Source organism: Cannabis sativa, chromosome X (genome assembly GCF_029168945.1).
Source record: "Cannabis sativa cultivar Pink pepper isolate KNU-18-1 chromosome X, ASM2916894v1, whole genome shotgun sequence".
Lineage (NCBI taxonomy): Eukaryota > Viridiplantae > Streptophyta > Magnoliopsida > Rosales > Cannabaceae > Cannabis > Cannabis sativa.
Window position 1 is genome coordinate 84,831,636 of NC_083610.1, and position 17,402 is coordinate 84,849,037.

At 33.6% G+C, this 17,402-nt stretch overlaps 3 protein-coding genes across 8 annotated transcripts; 2 read left to right on the plus strand and 1 right to left on the minus strand.

Moving 5' to 3' along the window:
* Nucleotides 1-466: 466 nt before the first annotated feature.
* Nucleotides 467-4,298, plus strand: LOC115701945 (hexokinase-2, chloroplastic). Its single transcript, XM_030629438.2, has 9 exons — nt 467-1,361; nt 1,718-1,868; nt 2,005-2,187; nt 2,292-2,366; nt 2,464-2,619; nt 2,728-2,823; nt 2,921-3,051; nt 3,281-3,362; nt 3,602-4,298. Exons 1-9 carry the CDS (start codon nt 1,075-1,077, stop codon nt 3,938-3,940), a joined length of 1,500 nt encoding a protein of 499 aa, XP_030485298.2. The 5' UTR covers nt 467-1,074; the 3' UTR covers nt 3,941-4,298.
* A 1,261-nt stretch (nt 4,299-5,559) lies between these two features.
* Nucleotides 5,560-7,381, plus strand: LOC115701961 (AP-2 complex subunit sigma). Its single transcript, XM_030629439.2, has 6 exons — nt 5,560-5,688; nt 5,797-5,895; nt 5,987-6,037; nt 6,398-6,571; nt 6,652-6,711; nt 7,045-7,381. Exons 1-6 carry the CDS (start codon nt 5,686-5,688, stop codon nt 7,084-7,086), a joined length of 429 nt encoding a protein of 142 aa, XP_030485299.1. The 5' UTR covers nt 5,560-5,685; the 3' UTR covers nt 7,087-7,381.
* Nucleotides 7,382-11,190: 3,809 nt separating this feature from the next.
* LOC115701977 (uncharacterized) lies at nt 11,191-16,928 on the minus strand. 6 transcript variants are annotated; one of them, XM_061107233.1, is made up of 14 exons: nt 16,053-16,165; nt 14,982-15,144; nt 14,555-14,745; nt 14,390-14,447; nt 13,756-13,880; nt 13,466-13,655; nt 13,098-13,368; nt 12,943-13,009; nt 12,825-12,855; nt 12,674-12,743; nt 12,512-12,602; nt 12,095-12,424; nt 11,835-12,011; nt 11,191-11,736 (listed from the first exon to the last, which is right to left on the minus strand). In XM_061107233.1, exons 2-14 carry the CDS (start codon nt 15,043-15,045, stop codon nt 11,383-11,385), a joined length of 2,019 nt encoding a protein of 672 aa, XP_060963216.1. In that variant the 5' UTR covers nt 15,046-15,144; nt 16,053-16,165; the 3' UTR covers nt 11,191-11,382. The 6 variants fall into 6 exon arrangements, with proteins under 6 accessions (XP_060963216.1, XP_030485302.2, XP_060963217.1 ...); XM_030629442.2 differs by having other exon boundaries at nt 15,888-16,094; XM_061107234.1 differs by lacking the exon at nt 16,053-16,165 and adding an exon at nt 15,516-15,799.
* Nucleotides 16,929-17,402: the final 474 nt, after the last annotated feature.

Genomic DNA, 17,402 nt, shown 5'->3' on the forward strand with positions numbered 1-17,402 from the left:
AGGCAATCAAGATGGGTTTCATTTATTAATTGAAGGAATATATCTCACTTCCTATCCAATACTCCTTTAATATAATATGTTGTTTACTTTAATTTCTTGCTAAAATCGACCAAGTTAGTACCCATCAATTTAAATCACACTAAAACCAAAAAAAAAAAAAGAGTAACGAAGCGCATAATATACAAAATTAGAATATCCGAAGGAAGAGCCAAGGAAAACGTCCGAATCAAATCGACCGAATAATACCAAACGAGATCATATTGTATTGTTTTTTTGAATAATAATAAATAATGTTTTGATATATAGCCTATAAAAATATATATACATAATTTCAATATTTTCTTAAGTGTTTAAAAAATACAAGTAAATATCATTTTGTTTAAAATAATCGAATTAAATTTAAGCGAAATATTAGTTTGGCTAATTGATTTTCAACTTGAATAATATATATTTTTAAAATATAATTGAAAACTAATGTTATATATTTTCAAATATTTCTATCATATAGACAGAAAAGATTTATTGTTTTGAAAATTTTATAAGAGATTTAGTGATTTTTTTTTTTTAATTGAAGTTATTAATATTTTGCAAAATAAAGGAAAGCAACCAATTATTAATTAAAACATAAATTCAAGAGTTGTATCCTAATTCCAGTGCAACAACAACCAAACACAATTTGACATATCCAATTATCCACAAAACATTGCTGTGTATTTTCTCAACTTTTTAATCACTATTTTCCCAGCATATATTAATATAAGAAATTAGTAACATTATTTTAAGAATATGAATTAGAATTAATTAACAAACAATACTTGTTGTCATCATTGTTCACTGTTGGCATCATTATTGTAGTCTTCGCCCATAGGCCATAGATCACTCGTATATTTATTTGTCGCATTTAAAATTTAATTGGAACTTATTTATTAAAAAAAAAAACAGTAACACAAAACTCTTCTGAACTCGCCTCACTTGTTATTTTTCTTTGAACTAAAATATTTATTTTTTATTTTATTTTTTCTGTTGGTTTCAGTTTTGTTTAGATCGATCGAATCATCGGACCGTCCATAGAAAATGTCTGTTCCAGCGATATCCACGTCCGTTGGATCGTTCTACCTTTCACGATCCCAGTGTCGGAGCAGCAGCAGGGGTTTGCCTCGACGATCCCTTATGGCAATCCGATCCGGCGCCGTTTCGGTGGCTCCGATCTTGACCAACTTACAAAAAGATTGTGCCACTCCTTTTCCCGTACTACGCCACGTGGCAGATGCGATGGCAACTGATATGCGGAACGGACTTGCCATCGACGGTGGGAGTGACCTGAAGATGATCCTCAGCTATGTTGATACTCTCCCAACTGGGTATGTCCAACTCCTATTTACGACGCCGTTTTTTGCTCTCCTTGTTGACGTTTTGACTTAGTGAAGTTTAGTTTAATGAATTAAATCAATTAATGTGTGTACAGACAGTTTTGTTAGTTTAGTACTTAGTTCAGAAGTTCCAGATTAACGGTTTATCTTTTACATAAAGTAACTTCACTTTAAAGTTTTTTTTCATAAAATTTATTTATTTAATGGATCTGATCTATTCATCTTTTTATACAATAATAATAATAATAATAATAATTGTTGGAAGGATCAACCTAGAACACAGAGGATTTATTATCATTGTAATTATTTAATATTCATGTTGATTCAATTGATATTATTTGAAAAAGGAACGAGAAGGGTCTGTTTTATGCATTGGATCTTGGAGGTACAAACTTTCGGGTGCTTAGAGTTCAATTAGGTGGTAAGGAAGAGCGAGTGATAGACACTGAATTTGAACAGGTCTCTATTCCTCAGGACCTTATGTTTGGTACCTCTGAGGTCTGTATATTTAATATTATATATAATTTCCTAGTTTGTTTCAACAATGTTAGTTAGTTACAACTTTCTTATTGTTTTACTAGCTTATGATTTCATTGTTTTGTGTATTTTGTTGTCGTAAATTTTCAAACTGCAGCAACTTTTTGATTTTATGGCATCTGGGTTAGCGAAATTTTCACAAAAGGAAGGTGGGAAATTTCACCTGCCAAGTGGTAGGACGAGGGAGATTGGTTTCACATTCTCATTCCCAGTGAGGCAGTTGTCTATTGACTCTGGTATACTAATGAAGTGGACAAAAGGGTTTGCTGTTTCTGGAACGGTTAGTAATTTGCTGCATTTTTCTTTGCTTGCATACTCTTTATATTAAACAGTTTATGTCTCAAACTTGATTGGAAAGTGCAAACTTTTAAACTCTTTCAACAGCCAGGCAAAGATATAGTTGCTTGTTTGAATGAAGCCATGGGAAGGCTTGGATTAGAGATGCGTGTGTCTGCCCTGGTATGCTTCTCTTCTTATGTGAAATATCTGTGGTGGTGTGTTCAACTTCAAGAAATGTGTGGTTCAGAAGTGATGATCAACCTGATATACTCTTCAGGTTAATGATGCAGTGGGAACACTAGCTGGAGCAAGGTACTGGGATGATGATGTAATGGTTGCAGTCATTTTAGGTACCGGAACTAATGCTTGTTATGTGGAGCGAACGGATGCTATTCCTAAACAAAAGGGGCAGGTCTCTTCATCTGGCAGAACGGTGTGTGGAAAAGCTCTGCATCTTTTAGCTTTTTCTATTCATATGTTTTCAATTCAGTGATCATAGTTAAGATGTTTGCCTTTGTTTTTGACCAAAAGCTGCTTGTAGATTATTAATACGGAGTGGGGAGCATTCTCAAGTGGTCTTCCTTTGACCGTGTATGACAATGAGATGGATGCTGCTAGTATCAATCCTGGAGAGCAGGTAGATGTTTGGTTTCTTCCATCACTCAGTTTTAAGTTTATGCTGTTAATTTATACAGATTATTCACATCTATAAGTTGTTGAAATTTGGTGTGCAGATATTTGAGAAAACAATATCTGGTATGTATCTTGGCGAAATTGTGAGAAGGGTGCTGCTAAAAATGGCACAAGCGGGTGACTTGTTTGGTAAATCTGTGCCGGAGAAACTGTTCTCTCCTTTCATACTTAGGTAATTAGAACTACTAATTAAGATGGTGATTCATGGTCAGGCAAACAGTACATAGATTTTGGAAAACATGTTGTGATTTAGCCCTACTTCATCGATTACTATAATCATTTCATTAAAGTCTTTATAAAATTTACAATGTTAAAACGTTTGCAAATAATTATTCATCACCCTTTGTTCCATATTATCTCTCTACAGTTATTCATTCATGATCTTCTTTTAAATATTGTAGGACTCCTGATCTTTGTGCTATGCAGCAGGATAACTCTGATGATCTTCAATCTGTTGGATCAATTCTATACAATGTAGCTGGGGTGAGTTTCCTATATTTTAGGCTTGAAATAAACATCTGAGCTTTTAACTGAGGGAATAGTAACTTAAACTCTACTGGGGTCAAGATGGAACAAAATAAAACAAAGTAATAATGGAACATGTAATTCAGAACGAAATTCCTTACATATTCTTGCTTTATTTCTGAGAAAGAAAGAAACTTTAATGATTTCTTGTGTGTTGTCTCATGATCTACCCCTGTGTTGCTTATAATATTCACCAGCTTGAAACCAATTTAAGCGCAAGGAAGATTGTTGTGGAAGTTTGCGACACAATCGTGAAGCGAGGAGGCCGATTAGCTGGTGCAGGAATTGTAGGTATTCTGCAGAAAATGGAGGAGGACTCAAAGGGACTTATCTTTGGAAAGAGGACAGTGGTGGCTATGGATGGAGGGTTATATGAAAACTACCCACAATACAGAAAATACTTACAAGAAGCAGTGACAGAGCTTCTAGGGACAGAAATTTCTAGGAATGTAGTGATAGAGCATTCGAAAGATGGATCTGGTATAGGTGCTGCTCTCTTGGCTGCTGCAAACTCCAAGTATCCGCATGACATTTAAGGCAGGTTGAAATTTTCTCAACCTTGTAGTAATTCGTATCTGGTGAAGAGTGAAATAGGTAATTTAAGTCATTGCCATTTATAATTTGGACTCAATTCTTTCCACTGAAGAATTATTTAGATAATATTATTCTATGTTTAGGAAACTGAGCTTCTTAGAACAACATTTGTTCCTAATGCGCCATAAGTACCATGTGGTGCAATTTTGTTCTTTATTTTATATGTCCCAAAATGAGTCTTAGAGAGTAGTTTATATGCTTGTGGCCTCATCTGATCTGAACAGCTTTCTAAAAAAACAGTGTGTAACATAATTTGTTGTGTTTATTTATATTAATCCCACCAATTTCTTCGACGCTAAATATAATAAATGTTTGAATTAATTTATTTTTAGTTTCTTACTATCATCCTTACAATCCTTACAGTTATAGAAAAGTTTTTCACATTTAGAAAAGTCTTATAAGTTCAGAGTATCTCTCTCTAGTTTCTCTATCTAGAAATTAGAGTTTGCAGACTTAACTATTTTTTTTTTGTAATTAATCTCGTGAGAATAAAAACTTGAAGTAGACATAGCTCTATTACTGTTGCGACATAGAGAGTGAAGTACTATAAATTATTGTATGTGGTCTTTACTTAGTACTTACAACTTTCATCTCGTCTACACATACGAGCGAGTTGGCTAGATTTTTCCGTCAACAAGGGGTGTTCAATTAAAGAGGTTATTAAAGTGATTATTGAACGATCAAATTAGTGAACTACGACAAATTACGACAATCAATTGCCGCTCAGTGCATCTTGTTTGGATTCAATAAGGTTCAATTTGAATTTGATTATCAACATATCGAACGTAAAATTAATAATCATATTAGTCACGGTTCATTATTGAGGCTTGTTTTTAAGGACATTGCCGAATCTTGTAATAATTTTCATGACACATAATATGATAGTGTATTCTTTAGTTAAATATGTGTTAGTGTTTGGTATTACTAATACTCAATCCCTTCTTTGAGTGTATTTTTTTATTAATACTATTTTGGACCCTCTGTTTTGCAAAAGTTACCAATCGGACCCTGTATTTTGTTAAATGACAAAATGGACCCTGTATTTTCTAAAATAGTACAAATAGGACCCTGAATTGATTTTTTTGTCAAAATAAAGTTTAATTATAATCCGATCTAAAAGTGCTATGACAAAACTGTTTACATTTTTTGTATCTGTTTGTATTAAGCATTGTCTTCAAGTTGGTTGTATTAAAAAAAAAAGTTGTCAAAAATTAAGCTCAGGGTCCTATTTTTACTATTTTAGAAAATACATGGTCCATTTTGTCATTTAATAAAACACAGAGTCCAATTGGTAACTTTTGCAAAACAGAGGGTTCAAAATGGTATTTATTAAGAGAGGGAGATTCGAACTTGGGACCTCGTGTGAGGAAAAGTCTGAAACCACTAAACTATGCATATGACCACAATGTCTTCTTTTTGAGTGTATTGCTCTCAAGGTTTAGGCTATTTCTTAAAAAAAAATATTAAAAAAATAGTGAAACTAACACAAGCACAAACATTGAAGGGGAGGATGTCGTAATTTATAAAATGAAATAACGAACGCCATGTCGTTTATTAAAATATAAACGACAACATACTTTTTGTTTCAACGAAAACGGCTGAACAGAACCGAAGACGGCTTATTTCTGTTATTCAAATTTCAAACCAGTCTTCTCTTTCCTTTCTCGATCGCTTCGTCTGTTCTGCGATGGTACCATTCTCATATTTCTTAATTTGAAATGGGATAAAATGAAATGTTGTGGTAATGTATCTATGTGATTGAATCAATTGTGTTTGAATATTATCCGATTTTTTGCAGATCCGATTCATACTCTTACAGAATCGGCAAGGCAAGACCCGTCTGGCAAAGTACTACGTTCCCCTCGAGGATTCTGAGAAACACAAGGTTGAATATGAGGTTTGTGATGCTTGTTCACACATGATTCCTGTTTCGAATAAAACTATATGTCTCAAAGGATTTTGAGTTCCGTTTTTGTTTGCTTGCTTAGGTTCATCGTTTGGTGGTAAACAGAGATCCCAAATTCACAAATTTCGTTGAGGTGATCTTTTTTCTCCTTATTTCACCTTATCTTGTTCATGTGATTAATCATTTCGATCCATAATTACTTTCGTGCTTTTGAGTTCTGGAGAGGGTTTGTGGTTCTAAACCCTCAAAATAAATAAATAATAATAAAATATAGGGTTCTAGGAAGATTTCTGAAAAAATATAACTTGGAGCTGTTTCATTACTTTGCTATAATCAATGCCTTTTTATTTGTACACAATATTGGTTTAGGAGTTGTAAATGGTGTTTGTTACCTTGACTGAGCAAGAATGATAATATTGGTTTAGGAGTTGTAAATGGTGATTGTTAGCATATCACTATGTCTGACCACCTTATGTCATGACACTTATTTCAGTTTCGTACACACAAGGTAATCTACAGGCGTTATGCTGGACTGTTTTTCTCGTTGTGTGTCGATATTACAGATAATGAGTTAGCATATCTGGAGTGCATTCATTTATTTGTGGAGATTTTGGATCATTTCTTTAGCAACGTTTGCGAGCTAGATCTGGTTTTTAACTTCCACAAGGTTAGTTGATTTCATGAACTTATTCTCCATGTATATAATTTTTCTGATTATCTAAACTGATACTTTGTTGTCCTGTGAAGGTTTATCTCATACTTGATGAGTTCATTCTTGCTGGAGAGCTCCAGGAAACTAGCAAGAAGGTGTGTATATATTGAGGTCTTTGCTCTTCATTTATTTAGTTTTTGTGGAATCAATATTTGCATGCTTTTGGGGTCTTTTTTAATTCTGATCTCCCCCACCTTTCGTTTGTGTGCGCACACATAGTTTTAGTAGGATAGTGACAATATTTTCTCTGCTCAGTTCTTTTCTCGTTGAGTGTGTTTTGTGCTTGGAGAATTCATTTACAATTCTCAGAATTTTAGTGCACGTGCATATTTTTATATCTTAGGCATTTTTGCCCAGTCTTTTTGAATTTGCATGTATGTAAACACTGGAAAAATGTGACTGTCAACTGTGGATGTTGTTTGTTGCAGGCAATTATTGAGAGAATGGGGGAGCTGGAAAAACTAGAGTAACAATTCTGTGGTGAAGAGTGTAGATGCTGCAGGGCATTCTGTGTTTCTGGGTCTCTAAGACTTGGTTACCTTGGAATTGGAAGATGTGATGCTCTCTAGTGTAACATCAGAAATGGAACTGATAATGTTTCTACCTCATCTTTGCATTTCTTTCATCTAATTTTGACAATTTCATGTGATATTCTATCACCATAGGCGAGAGAGTGCTTTCTGTTGAGTGGGCTGTGATTATTATATCTGAAATATTTTTCAACGTGTAACCTGTTTGTAGTTTCCAACTTTGGTTTTATATCCAGTGCGTGATGATATTGTTGAACGGAAAAAAAGGTTGTTATAATTATAATTATTATTATTATAAATAAATTATTTCTTTTATAATAAAATATAAATTGTAAATGAACAATTTGGTTACTGGAATATCATTTACAAGTAAGTGTTTTAAATATAAAATACATTAAATGGTAGAATGGTAAATTTATTCTTCCTCGATGTAGATCATCAATAGAGGATCACTGATGATTTGGATTGAAACAATGGATAATTTATAGTATATTTGTAATTGGTATAGAGCGTTCTATATCATTAGGAGTGCAATTATGAATCTTCAGTGGAGTCAGGAAGATAGATAATTTATTCGGTAAATTCTAAAACTACTTATTGAAAGTTTGATTATATAGGTCCATAGTTTTCACACTAGTTGAGATGATATTGTTTTGTAGATTCAATTAATTGATTTTATTAATCAATTAGAATCATAAATAAGACTATGTTTTATTTATGAATTTCACTAAGTAATAGCTTATTTGAGAAGAAAAGAAAATTTATAGTTTGTTTATTAATTAAGAGACTTTGAAAGATCTAATTGATAAATGACTTAAATGATAATTTTATTTGATAATTAATTATAATTATTAAATAGATAGAATTGACATTTATAGAGTTAGAATTAAAAGATGACATTTGAAAAAAGAAAGATAAGTTTTAATAAAGTAGCAAAATTGAAACTTAATAGGCCCACTAAAGAATTCAGCCATAAGAGTTTAAATAAAGCCAACTTTATCTTTTTTTTTTATTATTTCATTTTATTCTAAATCTAACCCTAATATTATATACATAGAATATTATAGCTCTTATTTTCCTAACCTAATTAACTTTTTGTCAGACAAATAGAAAATAAAGAGAGCTTCTTCTATTTTCGAATTCCTCTTCTTCTTCTCAAAATTTTGAACCCTGTAGTGTATGAGTGATTGCCCACACAATTTAAGTCAATACTCGAGATAGTGTGGAAGATTGTGTAGTGTTCTTAACTTGAAGGAGAAACCAGGTTCAGATCTTGATCATACTCTGCAATAGAAAAAATCAAGGGTTAGAGATGTGAACGGAATAGGAGCCATATTATTCTACTGACATCAATGTAAGGTTTTCTATAACTTTATGTGTTTAATTCATTATTTTTAGGAAATTCATATATAGGATGTTAAATTATAGATTTATAATCAAACATACTTGTTAGTAAATCTAGATCTTGATAAATAATTTCCAACAACCACGAGCTCCCAGCACCTAGGTTAACAATTTGTCAATCTAAGAGCCTTCCAAGTGTCCGATTGGAGATCCGACTTTTGCATTGAATCTGTCTTCATCAAAAATGGGGAAATATTTACTTATAAAGGAAAAACAACAACTCCTGGGCACAAATAATAAGGCTCAGCACCTAGGTTGACACGTGGAGCTGGCCTTGTGCCCACGTTGATATTTTGTCAACTTGAACTATTTAAAATTGAATTTTTTTCCAGAAATTCTTTCAAGCATCTTCTCTGTCTTCAGAAAATATTGAGATTCAACTTTTTTCGAAGACCAAACGAAATTTTCGAAGGGGAAAAACTAGACCCTAGAGCCCAGTTGACATTTTGTTAACCTGAGCTGTTTTCGATCAAGTTCAGTAAAAAGTATTTTGGGTATTTTTTCTATCATCGAAAATAACAAAGATTCAAGTAAACTCAGGGAGAAAACTACAAAATCGAGTTCCTAGAAATAGGGTCCAACGCCCAGGTTGACAATCAAACTAGGATGCTGCCTTCAATTCCTCAAATGTTAAATTTGATGCGACCATTGAATTCGGCATGGTAAAAAACGAGGGAAGAGACTCCGTCCTCAAGTTCAGAAGCCTTGGAAGTATCAAAAATAGAATCCCAAAAGCTCGGTTGAAAGGGCTCAACGCCCACGTCAACGAATGGCCTGGTTCGCTGGTATCTACCTATCCAAATTTGATGTTGTTTCGACCGTCCATCTAGTTTTTCACAAATACAATGATCTATGAAGTCAGATAAATTCAATTCACAACTTTGCATTTCTCATTTCCATCACTCCTGGAAATGAAGAGTTTCGAGTCCCGTTTCTGCAAAATAGCAACATCTACGAGAACTGGTGACCAGCTTCGCTAGAACATGTAAATGGACTACGTGGTGTTAAAATATCACTTAGGCATCTTAAAGGACTTTCATTAGGCGTTTCTACACTTACCCAACGTCGAGGTTGAAGTTAGAAGTCAACCTGGGCGCTGGGATATCAACTTGGCACTGGATGTCAACTTGGGCGCTAGGACTTGAACTGCCTTCAGTAAAACGGTCATAACTCGCTCAATTTTTATCTAATTGATGCGATTCAACTTGCGTTTTGAAGATATTTAAATACTATATCGTCACGTCTCACACCCAAGACGTAATTCATAAGCTATCATCGTCAAAATTTACCCCTAAGGGAGCTACAAAAATAAGCTCTGAGTTACCCGTAGCAGGACCCGTTAGGCACTAGAAATTGACCATCACCGCCAGAAGCTAATTTTCATTGTTGGATCATCATCAACAGTGGAAAACAACTTATTTGCATTTTTTTCCTATTTTTGTGGGCCTCCTTCACCTATAGAAAGAGAGCTCCCTCAACTCATTTTTCACATTCAAAAAACTACCTACAAGGTTAGAGCTTCTCTCTCTAACGTTTGGAGTTTTTCTGATACTTAGTCTATTTTTGTAATTACCGTCTCGTGAGAAATAAAAACTTAAAGTAAACATAGCCCTATTACTATCGTAAAAAAGGGGTGAACTACTATAAATTTGATGTGTCTCTCTTAATTACTTAACTACTTTTTTTATTCTTGCCAATCTAGCAAACGAGTGTGGCTTAAAAGTCTAGTTTAGATTTATGGGTCAACAAATTCAAATTCAAAGAAAATAAGTAAATTTGAATTCTAAGACGTTAATATTATATGTTCTTAAACACGACATGGCACGATGCGACACTAAAAATATGTACTTAAGCACGACACGACACGAGAAGTACAACACGACACGAGAACCACGAAAGGTACAATACGTAAGCACAAATAGACTAGCCTGAAATGCACGACACACGACAAGCCCAAAAAGTACAGCACGACATATTAAAAAATGTTATAATTTATTATTAATAATAAGATATAAACTTATTAATTATAAATAAATTAAATAATAATAAAAATTAAATATAATATTAAATATTATAATTATATATTAAAATTATTAAAATATGAAATACTAAGATTATATATTAATTTATTTATGGGGTATGATATAAAAATTTAAGTATTATATTAATAATTTTTTATATGATTATCTGTAAAATATTGTTCAAAAGTTATATAAATATAACTAAAGATTTGAGATATACATATAATTTAATAATTATAAAAAAAAAATAAAAAAGGAAATTACAAATTTAAGCTCAGATATGAAAATGGGTCGGCTTGTTTAAGAAATACGGATTGGCACGAGCAAAGCACGACACAGAAATACCGGGCTTACGGGCCGTGTCGAGTCTACTCTTCAAAACTATTGGTACGACATATCACGACTCATATTTTTTTTGTAGCAAGGCACGAGATGACCCATTTTTTAAAAAGTACAAATAAATACAAACCGAATTAGCACGACACGCACCAACTTAAAGCACCACACTATAGGATTACCATTCAACAATTAATTAATTGTATCTCAGTCTCACCATCTTGTTGGAATAGGATCAACATGGCGTTATTATCAACTCCATATCTCATTGGATCCCTTCTCATAATTCAAATAACATTTATAACATTACTTGTATTATAATGAATTACAGAAGAAAAGGCTGTTCTGTTCTGTGCTGGGAGCTGCCAAATAAAATTATTTATACTTTTTCTTTCTTCTTTACATATTGTTTATCCTAATTAAACATTTGTCTGGTCTTCATGCTTTTTCGTTCCTTCCTTCTTCTAACGCCCAATCAACGGCGCTCATGACAGAGTAACTGCAATGGTAGAGAACTAGCACGGAACCCTCCTCCATGTTCTTCATAGACAGAAGGCATATGGTGATCTTGTTTAGTCATTTTGCCAGCAGGAAACGGTGAAGACGGAAGGGACATCAAATGCTGCTGCTGATGTTGCTGATGCTGCTGCTGCTGATGATGATGATGTTGAGTAGTAGTTGGTCCATTTTGCCAGTTTGCGATTTTACTCGTCGTTTTGGGAGTGTCATCCGGCCTATAGTGACCACTCCAAACTTGTTGCTGTTGTGGTTTTGTTAAGCCTGTTGAGCTTGCTTGAGTATGGTAGAGAAGGTTACCATATGGATGTACCTAAAAAAATTCACGTAGGTTTGTAATGTCACTCGTATTAATATAAACAACAAAAAAAAAAAAGAAAGAAGAAGAACAATGAGTGCCGAGTCATAAACCTGCCCCGCTGATGAAATATGGTCAAGGTAAGCTGAGTTATGGGAAGACTGTGGGTGGAATTGATTTTGCACGAGTGAATGAGGGTAAGGAACTTGGAGTGGAGACAAAGACAATGGCTCAACTACGTTTCTAGTTCTACTAGATCCAGCTGACAACGACAGGAAATCGAAACTCCTCTGGAAAAAAGAGAGTAAACAATGAGAAGAGAACTAAACAAACAAGATAATAATGATAAACATATGTTGTTTATTTAACGCACCTGCTTCTGCAGTGGTTGATCTTGATTGAATCTTTGCTGAAGAATACCATTGTTAACTCCATTTGAATTAGTTTTATTGGCAACAGCATTAGTGACGGTGGGATCAGAAACAAGTCCATTTAAATCATCATTCTTTTCACCATACATATTGTTGTTAAGGGTGACTGCAACCCCTTGTTTTAATCCTTCTTCGTGAGATCTCTTTTGATTTTTTGGCAGGCTCAGCACGTCTTCGTATCCAGACTTTTTCAAAGCTTGAATTAACTGACTTATGTACACATGAGTTGCACATCTCTTAGATAGTCTTCTTTTAACGGGAGCTTTAGAAACCTGTATGTTTAATTTAATAAATAATCAAATACAATCTCACGTAGCTTATGCAGACATTCTAATACAAATGAATTGACAACGTCCCACCTTTCTAATTGACTGATTTTGGACCACTGGGTTAGTTCTTGGGGAACAAGATGGAACATCAAGCCAAGCTGGAATTTTAGCAGTTGGTAACCTGCAATAGTAAAAGCTAAATTAAAAGGGTCCAACATAATATTACAAGAGTAAAAAAGCAAAAGCACTTACGGTGTACATGTATCATTAACTCTAGCACCTTGTGAAATGGTTGATGACGGTCCAGGCAATGATCCCATTCCTTCAAATTAAAGAAGGATTCATTTTAATTTCCAAATAATGATGATAAAATGTGTTTATCAGAAAGACCATATACACTTACCAGCTTTCTTGGAGCTCAAAATAGGTGCGTTCTGAAATGGGGTACCATAAACTACGTTCAGATCATAGTCAAAACTCAAGAAAGAAAAATTGTTCTAGATCAGGCGAAAATTACTAACCTTCCCCAACCAAATTTGTTTTTCCTTCTCCATAACTAAGGGATCCTTTTGCTGGGGTTGCTTAAATCTGATTGAGCACCAAAGAAACATATTACAAAAGAAGATAACATCTTCATAAGCTGAAGTGTGTTTCAAATATATCTAAAACCACTCACCTAGTATCTAAGTGAACCTCAGAGGGAATACGAAACTTAGCAGAACAACTGTTCAATGGCTTCACATTCAACTGTTGTTCACTCTTAGGGACATAGGATTGTGTGAACGGATTCACTCGAGGAACATAATCGTCAAGCGAAATTGGGTTCGATTGACTATTTGGTTTATTCGAGGAATCAACTTTAACCATTTCATTTAATTTGTCAGCACTAGATGAGGGATCATCTTTAGTCCTTAATGGAAGAGTCGAGTTTATTACATTATCCTTTGCTGCAAAATCAAAACACACTATAGGAGTTAACAGACAAGACATGTCTACATCTTACACACCAAAGACTTAAAACTACACAAATCAATTTGTTATAACCTTCAACTGCTGGCTTTGACTCAGGAAAATTTGAAGGATTTGGTTGTAAAGATTGAGTGTCTCGTTTGGATTTATCATTTGAGTTGTTGTTGGAGAACATACGAGCCAAGGCATACAACGTTTCAGCCACTTCTTCCTCATCTTTTGTGATTGGCATAGAAACTGTTGGTTTGTTTGATACTTTTTGTTTCTTCAAAACCAAAACCAAAACACATGTAAAGTTCCATGTTTAGAACTGTATTAAGATACAAAGAATTGAAAGCAGAACCAGTTTTTTTAATTTAAAGTACCAATATTGACTTGGGTTTCTTAATAGCAGACATTTCTTGTGAATGGATTCCAGTAATGGTATGGATTTTCTTCTTCGAATCTGATAAAGGAGGAGATACAGAATCACGACCACGCTTCTTCATAGCTGCATACAACGAATCAAGAATGAATTTTTTTTGTTGTTGTTACATTTTATAAAAACACCCCCTTCATATTCACTATAGAATATCTCCTTTGGAAAAGTAAGAGATAAAAAGGAGGAGGAATCGATAAGACTATAACATAAATATTTAGTATTTACACAAACTTCGAATAATTGCACCATCAATCAAAGTCATAGAATCCACAGCATGTTTCTTATTTCTTTTCTTTTTTGAAATAAAATAAAATAAATAAATTACACAGAATCTTTTTGTTTTTGTCCAGCAAAACAAATAAAAAAGCAAAGTTCATTATATTATTTATTTATTTATTTATTTTTTGCTGAAAAAAGCAAAGTTCATTAATGCTTTAGTCCTAATCCAGAATGAACAGTAAGGCCTATTAAAAATATTATATTTATGAATATAGTAAAAAAAACATCTATAAAAGACGATACTCTTCCAAAAATATGCAGAGAAAAAATTATACTGATATTACAGTCTCCACACACACCTGACCGTAGCTTTCGGGGAACAGAAGCCTGGCCAACGCCATTTCCGTCGTCAGAAAACTGGACAAAAAATTGAAAATTGAGAATTAAAAATACATATAAAAAAAATGGAATGTATATTTTGTTTGAAAAGAACAAGAAAACTTGTTACTGTTGGGATTACTAACCTTTTTCGAAAGTTGAAATTTGTTGCTAGCACTTGGACTGCGTAGCTCATCTTCTTTATCAGATACATTAAAACCCATCTCGCAATCTTCTTGGCTGGAACTCGATCTACCAACAACAGCACTCAATTTCTTTACCTTTTCTTTCTTCGATTTTAAGGAAGACAAGACTTCCTCACCACCACCATCCACACCTTCAAATCAGAAACAACAAACCCAATAAAAGAAGAGACACCCATTATCTGCGAAACTCTTATCAGTAATTGAACGAAGAGAATGTGCAGATAAGACAGGTATTATATAGAATTTTTTTTTTTTTTTGTAATTTTCTAAAAAGACAAACAAACAAACAAACATGAAAGTTTTCTGAAAAAGAAAACAAAAAACTGGATTGGTCGAGAAAAGAGGAAGCATTAAGTATAAATTTTACAGAGTTTATGTGTGGTATGTTTGAACCGAGTGGCTCCACGCCTCACGTCCCGTGCTTTGTCCATATTTGGGATGACTTAAAAGAATCGTCTAACTCAGGAAATCGAGCCCGAAAGAAAAACCCAGATCGTTATTTTTGTATATGGGTTCTCCAATTTCAGCTTCTTCAGTCACAGAAGAGTGAAACAAAAGGTTAGAGACGAAGACGATGATAAAGAAGAAGAAAAAGCAGAGTTGGTAAAAATGTTTCGTTATGTGATAAGAGACAATGAAATTGCGTAGAAGAGGAAAGTGTACAAATACAAGGGGAATGAGAGAGAAAGGAAGGAAATACCAAAAAAAAAAAAATCGATTCGGAAAACTGAAAAAGTGGGTTTGGGTTTTACAAAAAAAAAAAAAAAATCTTGTCTTGCAAATATCTCCGTTTTCTTCTCTGATAAACATTAATGAAAAATCAAGCCCACAAAAAAGAAAAAGGAAGAAGATCGAAAAAAACAGAAGGAAAAAAAGTAAAGATAGGTGTTTCGATTAGTACACAGAATCGGGTTCTTCATCAATAAAGCACACAGAGCCAAACCAAAAAGAAGAAGAAGATGAGTACTAAAAAAAATTCACAAATTCACTATAACACCCTATTAAAGTGGAAAAAGAATGAAAAGGAAAGAAAAAGAAAAGAAAAAAAAAGGTTCAAAACTCCTCGTGAATAAATATAGCAGATACACTCCTTTCTCAAAATCTAATAAAAATTAGATAAAAAAGAAGGATATTAATGGAAGTAGTTAATGGTCGAATCTCTTAAGCAAATCACATTCATAAGAATAGGATTTTCCTTTTTAGTGATGATTAAAAAGAAGAAAGAAAAGATAACAAAAAAAAACCCAGTTGATAATATTCTGACTGATTATACCTAGTATTTATTAAGATAACTTGAATGGTCTAACAAAATAAATAAAGTGTCATCCTCCATTGTTATAGCTTCAATATTTTCCAAAAAAAAAAAACCAGCGCTCTGAAACTTATTTATAGCTGAGAAACTTAAAATATAATAAAGGCCAAAACTTTCGCAACATACATCGTGAATTAATGTCAAAACGGCCCCCTTTATTCCTTTTTCTTCTGGCGATTCATATCACATTTATAGAGTAAATAGAATTTATTCTCTAAATTATGACTATTTTAGAGTTTTCTCCCTAAATATTTTTTAGTTACGAAAATTTCATTAAATTATAAAAGTTATTGCAAATATACCCTGTAATTGTATTTTGCTCACAATGACATAAACAAATTGTTTTAAAAGATGAGAAAAATATAGCTGGATATTTACAAGAATTTGCATTAGAAAGAACTCTACAAGATAAAAATCCTATTTATTCCACATTTATACATCGTGACGTCATCAGTCATTCCACGATCAATGGTATATAATCAGTGGACCATACCAGTACACTACAACAGCCGTTAGACCACACTAATTCCACCCCTCCATGCCATGGGATGACACAGTCACACTCGCACGTGTAAACCACACTCCTCTCCTCCCCCTCCGATCAAATATTCGCCGTACTTTCACTCTGGGCCGTCAACTGAAACCTGATTCTTTAATCAAACGGCTGAGATTCAACGCTCGAGAATTATTGCCACTTGTTACCATACTTTCTCCGTACGATAGGATCGTCCTCTCCTGCTTTACTTTATCCCCTGGGATTGGAATAAATTATTTCTCTGGAAATTTTAGAACAAAACGATTTATTTTCTCCTTTTTTTTTTCTGTCACGACCAACTCCAACTGTAAAAAAGGTTCCGTATTTGGCGATTAGTTGTTTGCGATTTATTGGGTACTCCGATTTATTGGGTGGGAGATTTTGGGTAATGATTTGATTCTCTCAGCTGCGGCGTGGCAGTGAGAGACTCACGTTTGCGTGACTTTGTTCTTCCTTTACATAATTCTGAACTTACGAAATTGCCCCTGAAACTATTTTCTTTCGTTTTTTTTTTTTTTAGAAATGTCCATCAATATTATTAATAGAGCATTGTTATTGGTTAATAGAAGTGTAAATAGATTGGGTGGGATCTATCTGATCCGACCTGATCTAAATAATGTAAGAATCTGTCCCGCCCCCTAAATTAGATATGCTACTTATTCGAATTGGATTTGATTCGGTTTGACTGTTTTTTTTTTTTTTGAAATATATATCTAAACTTATAATTAGGAAATTTGATATATTATGCTTAAAAGTTAGAAGTGGTGTTTAATTAAACCAAAAATTTAAACATAGTAAATATATGCCAATTTTTCAATATTCTCCCAAAATTACCCCTATCCTTTCACTTTCCCCCAATTCTCTCTAACAGCCCCCTCTCTCTCTCCTCCTTCACTCTCAATTCGAACCCCCAACGCTTCCCCTCCGTTTGAACCAGCAAG

Excerpts from the sequence above, each read along its gene's own strand:
- LOC115701945 (XM_030629438.2), top strand. The coding sequence starts at position 1,075 with ATGTCTGTTCCAGCGATATCCACGTCCGTTGGATCGTTCTACCTTTCA. Across the intron at positions 2,367-2,463 it reads AGATGCGTGTGTCTGCCCTG|GTTAATGATGCAGTGGGAAC; the intron begins GTATGCTTCTCT and ends TATACTCTTCAG. Across the intron at positions 2,824-2,920 it reads GTATCAATCCTGGAGAGCAG|ATATTTGAGAAAACAATATC; the intron begins GTAGATGTTTGG and ends TTTGGTGTGCAG.
- LOC115701961 (XM_030629439.2), top strand. Across the intron at positions 5,896-5,986 it reads AACACAAGGTTGAATATGAG|GTTCATCGTTTGGTGGTAAA; the intron begins GTTTGTGATGCT and ends TTGCTTGCTTAG. Across the intron at positions 6,038-6,397 it reads AATTCACAAATTTCGTTGAG|TTTCGTACACACAAGGTAAT; the intron begins GTGATCTTTTTT and ends CACTTATTTCAG.
- LOC115701977 (XM_061107233.1), bottom strand. The coding sequence starts at position 15,045 with ATGGACAAAGCACGGGACGTGAGGCGTGGAGCCACTCGGTTCAAACAT. Across the intron at positions 12,744-12,824 it reads TTTGAGCTCCAAGAAAGCTG|GAATGGGATCATTGCCTGGA; the intron begins GTAAGTGTATAT and ends TTTAATTTGAAG. Across the intron at positions 12,425-12,511 it reads AAAATCAGTCAATTAGAAAG|GTTTCTAAAGCTCCCGTTAA; the intron begins GTGGGACGTTGT and ends TTAAACATACAG.